Raw genomic sequence first — 12,262 nt, 5'->3', positions numbered from 1 at the left:
CTGTCTTTACATGTTCCAGGTCATTTAGTGTTTTGCAGTTGTCTGTTGTTCTTATCTGATTATATAATGCTGTGTCATCAGCAAAGAGGCGCACCTTTGACCTTATACCTTGTGGAAGATCATTTATGTACACTAGAAATAGGCAGGGCCCAAGGACCTGATGTACACCTGATGTCACCATCCTGATAGTGGAAGTCTCGCCTTCGACAAGAACTTGTTGGGTGTGATTGTCCAGAAACGCTGAAATCCATTGTAAGGTTTTGTTCCTGATGCCAACATCATACAATTTCTGGATTAGCCGATGGTGAGGAACCTTGTTGAAGGTCCCGTAGCACTAGATCAATTTGACCTCCTTTATCAATAGTAGCTGACAGATCATGTGTTAGTGATATAAATTGTGTTTGACATAAGTGGTGCTTTCTAAATCTGTGCTGTTCATCACAAAAAATACTGTTAATTTCGAGATAATCAGTTATTGATGATCTCACTATATGCTCTAACAGTTTGCAGCAGATGCAAGTTAATGAAATTGGATGGTAGTTTTGAGCTCTGCTTCTATCACCTTTCTTGTAGATGAGTTGGACAAGAGCGTGCTTCCAAACAATTGGTATGTCTCCCATTTCAAGAGAGAGTTTGAACAAATGTGTGAGGGCAGGTGCAAATTCGTTACTCAATATCTTTAAGAGATGGGATGGTATTTTGTCTGAGCCACCTGCTTTCTTTGGATCTAGAGTGGCGAAAAGTTTGGAAACGCCCTCTACTGCACATTGATTTCAGCCATAGTGTTGTGATCATTTTCTTTGCCTTGCAGTTGTTGAGTGGAAATTTTGGTATGAGCTTTTCAAGCAAAAAACAGAGCAGAATTGGTTATATATATATATGTATGTCTGCTTTTTCCTTTGCATCAGAGTAAAATACATGGTCATGCTCAAGGGGTGCTATACCAGCCGAATCGCACCTCCTACTTTTTATAAATTTCTAGAGCTTTTTGTTTGAGTCTTCACTCAGAAGTTCCTTAACATAATTATGATAGGCTCTTCTACTCTCTCTTTGCATTTCTTTTTTCAGTCAGGTGTAATTGTACCAGTCTTTCTTATTGTTGGACTTTCTCACTCTACTCCTTGCCTTTTGTTTCTGTCTGGATAATCGTTTGACAGTAGTGTTTATCCATGGCTGGTGAAATGTCCTTGATATATGTTTGGACATCGTTTTGTTTAGGTGGTTGTTGATGGCAATCCAAACGTCCTCAGTGCTTTCTAGATGTTGATTTATTATGTTTTCACTAAAAAGATGTGTTTCTGTCCGCATTTCAGCGATATTTGCCTTATTCCAAATAGTAATAGGGAGCGATTTTTGTGTGATTTTGTTTGCTTTGATAGTGCTTTCTGTGATGAGGATGTCATGTTTACTCATGCCTGGAATGGTTGTGCACTTGACAATTAAATTTGGTCGATTTGTGATAAGTTGAGGATATTTGTACCCCTTGTTGGATTTTTGTTTACAGTGCACTCTGGATACGTCGACGTTGCCTAAGTCGATTTTTACCCAAGTCGATTTTTTTTCTTGGTCCCTCCCCCTTCTTCCTATATAACATTAGTAAAAAAAAAAAAAAACTCCACATAAGTCGATGTCGCTTAAGTCGATGTTATTATCACAAATAAACAAGTATTTCCATTGGTTCAAAAAGCTACCAGTAAGAATTTTCAGTGGTTAAGAATATCCGCGAACGATTGGCGCACATCGATGTGATGTAGGTGCTTTGCCTGACAGCCGTGTTCAATGTACATAAGCAATATTGAATAACTGTAATTTCTCCATCTCAAATTTTACATTGTCGCAACTTCAAGTTCAAGATTATTTTTGGTTCTAATCCCAGGCCATCCTATGTAATGGCCCTCTTAATTAGTATCAATTTTATCAAGAATTCAACTACAATGGCAAACCTGGCGCGGAAAAGGAAGATTCGATGCATTTGGAAAGTCTGGCATGCGACAGAAAATCATGGCATAGGAAATTGGCATACCAGCTATTTCTGTCTCGAGGATTTACAAGAAGCATGACCTTGACCTAGAGGCTCCTACCCTTCCGCTTTTCTCGGAATAGTTTCACCTAATTGGTATACATTCGACATTCAAGGCAAAAATTCCGCTTTTCACCTTTCCAATCCAGGAAAAATTTTTTACAAAAATCTCTAGTGAAAAAAGAGTGAGCTATGGCTTATTTTGTCAGCATCTCCCATGGTCAATCACAACACACTTTGTGTGTCTGATTAGTCCCTTCAAAGTGTGTGCTGCTGATGTCGGATAATATTATATTATGTTTGGGAGGGGGTTGACCGAAGTATTATTATTATTATTATAGTGACTCCAATTTGTGAGGTCAATGTCCTTGGTAATATTATATGTTGGCTTCATTCGGTAATAATATTATTGAGTACGGTCAGCTATTGGGGGTAGGAGCCTCTGATGACCACTGCAGAGACCGCGCGCGCGATATGAAGGGACATACTTATTCTAGATTGGTTTGCTTTGTTCACATGCGTTTTTGCTCATTTGATTACACTCCGGTTAAGTTGATTTTCGGATAAGTCGATTTTTTTCTCGGTTCCCCTGGGCATCGTCTTATCCGGAGTCCACTGTATTTGACTAAGGCCTAAATTTTGCAATTTGTTGATAAATGCTTGGTTTATAGATGAAGGGTATTGGTAACTGGTTATTTTTTCTTGTTCCCAATTGATATCAAGTCTCCGCTTAACCAGAGTACATTTTTTGGGCCGAGGCTATCAATACAGCTTGTTATCTCAGTCATTTGTTCCATAGTTGAGTTTGAAGGTGTTCTGTACATAGCGCCCACAGTGAGTAGGTCTTGTTCTGTTTTGATATTTACAAACACTGATTCTGATTTTGTTGAATGTCAAGCTTTAATACTAAGAGGTTCGTTGTTGTTGCAACCAGCACCCCACCGTATCTATCTTCTCTGTCTTTCCTGAACACGTTGAAATTTGTTTCTGGTAGAAATATTTCACTGTCCTTTATTTCGGAATGTAGCCATGTTTTAGTACCTATGATTATGTCTGGTTTTATACCTGATATCAATTTCCAAAATTCGGGTAGTTTTGGAGTTATACTTTGAAAGTTTATGGTCATAGTTCTAAACATATTTCTCAGTTCATCATTTCGATCACTGTTAGTTTGCCTGTTTGCTATATTAAGCGCGTTATTATTTGAGTTGATTCGGTTATTGATTCTGTTTATTTCATTTGGACTCCTGTTTGCCCTTCTTCTCTTTGCTGTTATTGTTTTATTTTCAGAAGTCACGTTCTCTTTATGTTTACTTAAGTCCTGCATACCATCAAAATGATCAGCTGTTGTTGTCATTGTGTTTAGTTGACTAAAGCCAAAATCTTGCAATTTGTTAATAAATGCTTGGTTTATAGATGAAGGGTATTGGTAACTGGTTATTTTTTTCTTGTTCCCAATTGATATCAAGTCTCCGCTTAACCAGAGTACATTTTTCGGGTCTAGGCTATCATTACAGCGTGTTATCTCAGTCATGGCTGAGTATAGAAAAAATGGGAGAGAGGAGAGAGAAAGAGATGTTGGGGGGAGGGGTGTAAATGTGTTGTGAATGTTTGGTCACACATTCGCGTCTATGATGTATATGTTTGTGTGTGTGTTTGCATTTGAATGAGTAAAAGTTAATAGAGAATAATTTTGAGTTTGAAAGAGACAATGTGCAGGCACATGGAGGAGAGATGGAAATACACCCCCCCCCCCCCCCTGCCAAAAAAAAAAGAAATCAGATATTTTGAGTTTTATTCTGGCGTGATGGTGGTTAAGGAGCCAAGAGCCATTGGTGGCAGTAGTGCTGAAAAGCTAAGAAAAGAGTGAAAGCAAAAAGGGGCTGGGGGGGGGGGGCGGGATCCCTCTCCAGATCTCATATTTATATTGATATGTAAACCATTGACAAAAAAAACATTTTTTAAAAGACAGTTCACAACATATCTAATGAGCAACATAAACATTTTATAAAGCGATGTTCTACATTTTACCATCATTTTTTTTGCTCTAATTTTTTATTTTAAAGATAGTTTTAATGCTACTGTAAATGTGACGATATTATTCTAACCAATATTTAAAACATTTGCCCTGTTTTAATTTGTTCTTTATAGAAATAGATTTTTCATTTTTTGTTGTTTTTTATGTCTTAACAAGGACCTGACTAACATAGGAAAGAAGTAGCAGCCCGCACAGCAGGGACGATTCTTTTTGTAGCATGGTAGAGAAAAGTTTGAGAGAGAGAGAGAGAGAAGAGAGAGAGAGAGAGAGAGAGAGAAAGAGAGAGAGAGAGAGAGAGAGAGAGAGAGAGAGAGAGTCCATATGTGTGATGAAATATGGCTTATTATTTGTAAAGACACAGAACTTTTTTTTTTTCCATGCAGCCATTAATCAGGATGAATTTTTTTAAACTGTTGACCTTTAACATATAAAGAAACATACTGTGCAAGCAATCAAATTCGTAATTGTTTTTCTAAAGTTATCACCAGATAAATTATTTTGAATTCATGGCAATTTTATTAATACAAATTTTATTGAACCCAAAACAGACATTCATTATTTATTTATAAAAAAATTTAAAATATTCCTCCTTGTTGGACGATCTCTAAATACACACCAGCGTGTCACTGATACTCCATCAAATGAACAAAAGAGTACCTGACTCACATAGGGAAAGAGAAGTTTGTTGTGGTTAAAATCTTGCATAGAATACTATTGATACATGCGTGCAATTATATTTTAAATAGTAAACCATAGCTGCATATTCTTTAAAAATGAAATAAATGATATACAATGATCACTATGTTATCATGTTTATTGTGTACAAAGACAGAAGGAGGCAGATAGAACTGTAAGACGGCAAATTTCGAGGTGTGACGCCATTGTTACCTTTGGTTGGAGAACCCGGCTTTTGGTGACCGGCTGACATATTGTTATTGTTTGTAATCGGGTATACAGTGTGTTTGTTTGTTTTTTTGACACAATTCAGGTTTGAATAACTCCAAAGCTATGTAAGATTTAATCAACCGGTTTTTTTTTTGCCAAAGATGCAGAATTTATTTTGATTGATATAAGTTTTAACACTTTGGTAGCTAAGCTATGACGTCATCGACAGAAATGTGTAATTTTGACATAAATTGCAATTGTTAGTGTGTTTGTTTTTGGTCATTTACACATTTCAGGTTGGAATAAATCAAGAACAGCTGCAACAATATCAATTTGGTTTTGAGCAGAGTAATCAAAATTTATAAAAATTTATATTCTAATGTCTTACTTGGGATCGTGTGTTTGCGCAATCGTCCGATTTAAAGCTCCATGTGATCACCATCATTTTGAATGACAAGCCGCAAAGGTCTCTCAAGTTCGTCCCACATCTTTTGCACCATGAGTAATGTGACTGAACGAACGACTTCTCTTATTTTTGTCTTCAGATTACGCATGTCTCTCACGAGGGTTCTAAACACTCTGCTCTTCACATATCTCCATAAAAAAAGTCAAGTGGGGTTAGATCAGGTGATCTTAGATGCCAGGAAATTGGACTGTCTCGGCCGATCGATTGGTTTGGGAACTGTTCAATTAAAGTCCCTTACATTTAAACTCAATTGAGGGGGAGCTCCATCCTGATGGGAAAAGATTTTAGGTTGATGATAATCAAATTGAGGGACTCCGTATAATTCTAACATGGTCACGTAAAAAGTTGCTTCATCTGAGAAGGCAATATTTTCAGTGAGTTGTCAGTCAAGATTTGAGAATCATGTCAGACAAAGCCAAAATAAATTACGATTTATGTTAAAATTACCCTTTTCTACTGATGACGTCATAACTCAGCTACCAAAGGGCGCACCTTATATCAATCAAAACTTAACTAAACTCTGGACATATGGCAAAAAAACTATTTGATGAAATCTTACACAGCTCTCGAGTTACTCAAAGTTGAAATGTGTCAATAATAAAAAAAACACACACTGTAGTAATCATCATAAAAGTTACCTAAATATCTGGTCAAATATCTTAAACTTTTCGCTCACTTGTAGAAATATTTCCCAACTTTAAGAATGGAAAATGGTTTATGTAGATTTTAAGAAATTGTTGAATTAAAAATACTTAGAGGAACCACTAAATGGTATCGATTCAATGCAAGTACTCCCACTTAATTGTCATACTCGCTTATCAGAAGGTTGACCAATAACCAATGTGCTGAAAAAGAAGGCATCTATTTTCAATGGAACCGTGATGAAACAAATTTGATTTTTCGATAAAATCATCACAGCGTCTAATCAATCTCATAATAATACGCTCAATTGTAATTGTAAATTCCATGCAAAATTTGGTGACGATTGATCCAGTGGTTTCTGAGCCTTAATGTGACTGAAAGTCCAATTTGCCAAATATATAATAAGATCTCACCTTTTTTAAAAATATTTTTCTCCTACAAATTTGTTTCTGCCATTTTACGGCTTCCTCTGGGCAGCGTAATTTGTTCTTGTAGATATTTTTGTGTTCTTGATGTTTGATGCAGTGCTTATAAATATATTATATATATATATATATATATATATATATATATATATATAATATATATATATATATATATATATATATATATATATATATTGTATTATATATATATATATATATATAATATATATATATATATATATATATATGTATGTGTATATATATATATATATATATATATATATATATATATTATATATATATATATATATATATATATATATATATATATATATATATATATATATATATTGCATATATACATATACATACATATAATTTATTTTATAAAAAATATAAACCACAGTGCCTGAACATACTTGGAGAAAAATTTGGCCATCAAATGAACGGTAAAGGTTACAAGATGTTGCCACCCTATATACGGTTGATCCAAGGGGATGGAATATCTGCTGAGTCACTGGAGATAATCTTGGATGCCATGAAAAAGGAAAGTTGGTCAGCAGACAATGTTGTGTTTGGAAGTGGTGGGGCCCTGTTGCAGAAGGTTAACCGTGATACTCAAAAATGTGCCTTCAAGTGTAGTTTTGCAGTCGTTGATGGAAAAGAGGTAAGATTCAGAGATAAATTGTTCATATTTGTCATACACTACATCAGAGATGCCAAAAGTCTGATCTGGACAAAAAAATTCTGGGATACAGGCAACTTCTGTAAAATTCCAGTGAGATCATATTGTTCAAAGGATAATCCCCTCCCACTTCAACTGTCTTAACCAAAACCACAGCATCATTTACTCTGCCACAATGAACACTATCATTGTCATCATTTCTACCACGACTGCAGCTACCATTTCATCATTATCATCATCACCACCATCACTGCCACTATCAACTCATTATCAATACCACTGCCACGACCAGCACCATTATATTATCACTACCACTACAAACATCACTATCACTAGGACCACAATAACCACAACCACCACATCATCATCTTCACTAACACTACTACTACAACCACCACCACTCTAATAATTCAACTGCCAGCAACACATCGTCATCACCACCACTGCGACTACAATCACAATGAACTTTGTGATAATAGAATAGCAGGTAGCTCTGCTCACAGTGGAAAGCTGTGCAATATCAACTACTGGCCGTTTAACATGAATAATGCCAAGTAGATGGGCTCTCTCTCTCTCTCTCTCTCTCTCTCTCTCTCTCTCTCTCTCTCTCTCTCTCTCTCTCTCTCTCTTCGGGACTTAGTTTTGGCATTATTCTAAGGGTAAAATAATTGAAAGCAAAGTAATTTCACAAAGAAATACAATAGTGGAGAACTTGGCAATGTTCAACCAGGGTACGTATGGTGAAAAGGTTATGTTTTGGGAATTTCTTTATAATTCCTTATTTGTGCCATCTCCGAAGTAGAAATGTCAAGATGTCTGACAAAAGTGTTCACCAACAATGCTTTGGTTGACAGATTGCTATTTAATAAACCATTCATATGGTTTAATAAGTGCTGTTTATAAAATTCCTGACTCAAACACATAGTTAATTAAGCAATTATAGATTAGCTTATAGAAATGCCAAGTTACTTTTGCACATGTGTGTGTGTGTGCACATACATATAATATTTATATATTAAATATTCTTCTGTGGATGAATTCTCCCTAAACGCCAACATTCAGCTTGCTGTTAGCATGTTGATTGGGCAGAGTCTAATTGTGCGGCTTTGTGGCCTTGGCTTTGTGGTATGACATTCAGCTTCCAATTAGTATGTCCCTGCCTGAGTTCCTCTGTGGGTGGCCCAAAGTTGAGTCATTGGAAATGCTTTTTACTCACACTCTCTCATCTTACCCAGATGTAAAATGACATCTGGCAGATAACAACAGCTTTTTATGTGTGTGTGTGTGTGGGGGGGGGGGGGGGGGTGGGGGGAAACAAAAAAACATGATAATAATAATAATAATAATAATAATAATAATAATAATAATGATAATGATGATGATAATGATAATAATAGATCTTTATTGTCCATAAATATGGCAATTTGTCATTTAGTTACACTTGCTATAACGTTATTATTATTGAATTGTTATTATATGATAACAATAATATTCAACAGACATCTCTTCTTCATACTCTCTCTGTCCCTCTTGTAAAAATTTAACAGCACATCATGTCTTATTCTACATGTGAAGTGATGCTGTTAGAAGGGCCCCTTGTACGGCAGTTTGTAGACGTTTCGTGGATGTTGCACAAGAAGCTACTTATATCTTTCCTGTTTAAACACTGGCAAATGAATATTTCAACATGTGCTCATGATGCTTATAAAGAACAGTAAAGTTCTGCTTGCTGTATTTATTGTATTTTTGTCATGTCTTATTGATATGGTATAAATGATTTTTTAAAGGATTAAAAACCGGTTGTCAGCTCTGACCTTTGTTCTTTTCATCTATATTAATACAAGAATGAGCAAGTCTGTCTGTCTGTCTGTGTATGTGTATCAACTATAGGGAAAACCAGACTACTATCTGTTATGAAAATGTGTCAGTTTGTTAACGTTTTTATCCTTTTGATGCAGGACTGAGATTTTTGCCTATATCCTATAACGTTTGTCTAATTGACATAATTTAGCAATAACAAATCCCTTACAGGCTGTCTAAAAATTATAACCATTAATCAAATGACGTCAACTTCGTTCCTTCAATAAATCATATATTAACATTTAAGGTCACATATAGTTATGTATGTTGGTAGGATTCATTTGGCGGGCTGATGTGAGTATTTTACCTAAATGCATGACATTTATATGGATCTATTTTTTTTTATTACGTTCATGTATACCAGCATTCCTCTCTGCGTCTTCCCCCTCTCTTCTGTGTGTGTGTGTGTGTGTGTGTATGTGTGTGTGTGTGTGTGTTTACATCGAAGATGTAGGGGGTTTGCAAGTATATAGATATTATTTTATTTGATTTTTTGTTTGGTTCATTACAGGTGAATGTCTTCAAAGACCCCATAACAGACAAAGGGAAAACAAGTAAAAAGGGTCGGCTGACTCTAGAATATCAAAATGGTACTTATGTAACTATGCAAGAGGGGCATGGAGATCCTGTCAAGGTAAATAAATTTATTTTATGCTGGCTAACATGGCTTGACTGGAATAGTTTAATAGTTGGTATCCAGTGAGAAAATATCTTTTTAACAAAGTAGCATTGGTCAGTGTTGACCAACAGATATTAGCATCCATTGATCACCCGCCATTCAGAGTGGCTATTGGTTCCCATGGTTCAAGTACATTGGTCACAGCAGAATTGAATGTGTTGACATTTACACATTACTAAGTTCAGTCATTCATTTCAATGAATCACGTCTAAAAAAACAAAAGTAAACATATATAGATCAAAATTGTAAAATAGTCAATCAAATTTCTCAAGTCTGATGTCGTCAGGAATTACTCATCAAAATGTTGATTTTGAGAATTAATCATTTTGACCAAGCAAGTAAACAAAACAAAAAACAAACAAACAAAAAATACCTAGAAATTGACGTGAACTTCCTAACTTGCCCCACCTCGGTTACCTTTACGTGTGCCAAAACATCCGGAAACCTCGCCTTCTTAGTCAAGCCGTTTAGCGTTGTATCTAATCTCTTCTGATGTAGGGAATACACATGTGTGTATTTGGTACAATAGTGTAGGGAAAACACAAGTGTGTATTCAGTTCACTGCTGTAGGGTTCCTAAATATAATTAGTCTGAAAAAAAAATGCAACAAGAAGGTTCCTATTTTGTTGTAAAGTTGTCTTCAAATAGAAAAGGTTGTTGGCAAAAAGTTAATTCTCTCCTTAAATTGAAGTACAAATGGCCACTTCATTATAAATAATACTGATTTTTCTTTTTCAGGATGTGATGCAGGTTGTATTTGAAAATGGCAAGCTTCTTAAAGACTATAATTTTGATGAAGTCCGTGCAAAGGCTCAAATTGACTTGCTAAAGGATAAATAAATATAATTTAATGTGTTCAACCAATGGCATTGGTCCAGCAGTGAGGACCCTGCCATAAATCTTGCTTTATTTACTGGAGACTGGGTTGCCACTTTGGCTCTTCTTACCAAATAAATTGTAAATAGAGGGAGGGGTGGACAGCAAAAAGAGAGTTCTCTAATTGGCAGATGTCAGATGACTTGTTTCGTAACTTGGTCTTCTTTACTTAGAATCACATTTTTAAAAATTTACATTTGGACAGAGACTTCTTATTATCATTTGTGTCATCTTGCAGGTTAAGCTGAAAGAGCCATATTGAGCCTTAGGCACCCCCACTGGCCATAGACTAGTTATATTTATATAATTGTACAGTGCATCATGGAAATCTTTAACAAGTTGGGACTGGGCCTATTTGTTCGAGATTTGTGTGTTATCGAGTTTTCTGTGTTGAGCACTTTACAAAGAATATGAAGAATGTGAGGTGAGGGGAGGGGGGGGGGGGGGGGGGTAAACATGGGTGATTCTGGTAAGATCTCATTATAATGAGGTGCAGCGTTCTATTCAATAGCAATGGTAAATGTTCCCTTTTCAGTGTACTATAATAAAAGGACAAGCCAGTACACCACATTATTGATTACACACTCAGCACTCAACGTCTTTATCTACAAATCTGATACCTAATCACTACCATTCCTCAGTTATTTCCCCGGTGCCTGTCTTCTCATCCTATCTTCCCCACCCCTAATCTCTTCTTTGATTTTAATACATAATAGTAAGTCTTATGCCATTACTGTCTCGCTCATCTCCCACTGATACCGGTACACAAGAGAAAGAATGAAGTGTTGCATGCAGAAGACATTGGTCAAACATACTTTGCACACCACCTACCTCCACACACACACACACACACACACACACACACACACACATGCACATACATACACACACATTCTCCACACACATACATACACACACATTCTCCACACACATACACACACATACATACACACACATTCTCCACACACATACACACTCTCACAAAAAAAAATGTTGAGGAATTTTATCCCAAGCTTTTCTTATGGCATGCAACAGTTATTGTTCATTTTGTGGTGCCAGGTCTAATGAATGAACTTGGTGGCCAATTATGTCTCACACATGTTCTATCAGATTTAGATCGGGTGATATTGCAGGCCATAGGCTGATAACATTCACATTATTTGCTGCTATAAAATCCCTTGTTGCAATAGCTTGGTGGTGCATTGTCGTGGTGGAATGAAAAATTAGGATGTTCATGAAAAAATGGAATAACATGGGGTTGTAAAATGTGCTGGATGTACTTTGCACCAGTTAGGGATACATTTACTTGGACTAGAGGTGTCCTATAGTCTCTGCTCATACCACCCCACATTATGACTTATCCATATCCTCTGTTTGGGAATTCCAAGACACAAGTACCATGAAATCGTTGGTGTGATCTTCGGTAACAACATAATCTACCATCATTTCTTCCAATCACAAAGTGTGATTCATCTTAAAAGAGAACAAATGACCATGCATGCATTGTCCAGCGCAGACGAGCACAGGCCGACTGAAGACAGGTCAGCCGGTGATGTGCTCTAAGAAGTGGTCGCATCAATGGACGTCTCGCGATAATGTCATGCTCTCTAAGTCTGCGACAAACAGTGTGTCGACTAATTCATGTGCCTGGGAACGCTCGTGCAGTTTTACTCGCTGTCCTAACGT

The 12,262-nt window shown here is 36.2% G+C and overlaps 1 protein-coding gene across 1 annotated transcript in view; it reads left to right on the top strand.

Annotated features, from left to right (window-relative positions):
* The window catches only part of LOC144974997 (nicotinamide phosphoribosyltransferase-like), a 51,216-nt gene extending 39,721 nt beyond the window's left edge, over positions 1 to 11,495 (top strand). Inside the window, exons 7-9 of the mRNA XM_078918617.1 lie at positions 6,883 to 7,143; positions 9,533 to 9,655; positions 10,439 to 11,495. Coding sequence (XP_078774743.1) covers positions 6,883 to 7,143; positions 9,533 to 9,655; positions 10,439 to 10,540 — 486 coding nt within the window. The 3' untranslated portion in view covers positions 10,541 to 11,495. The remainder of the gene's footprint in view (positions 1 to 6,882; positions 7,144 to 9,532; positions 9,656 to 10,438) is intronic.
* The last annotated feature ends 767 nt before the right edge of the window (positions 11,496 to 12,262 follow it).

This window comes from Berghia stephanieae, chromosome 6, assembly GCF_034508935.2.
Source record: "Berghia stephanieae isolate SIO BIC M18660-M18661 chromosome 6, UCSD_Bste_1.3, whole genome shotgun sequence".
Taxonomy (NCBI): domain Eukaryota; kingdom Metazoa; phylum Mollusca; class Gastropoda; order Nudibranchia; family Aeolidiidae; genus Berghia; species Berghia stephanieae.
Note: the sequence above shows the minus strand (reverse complement) of the source record. Positions and strands in the feature narration are given on the sequence as shown.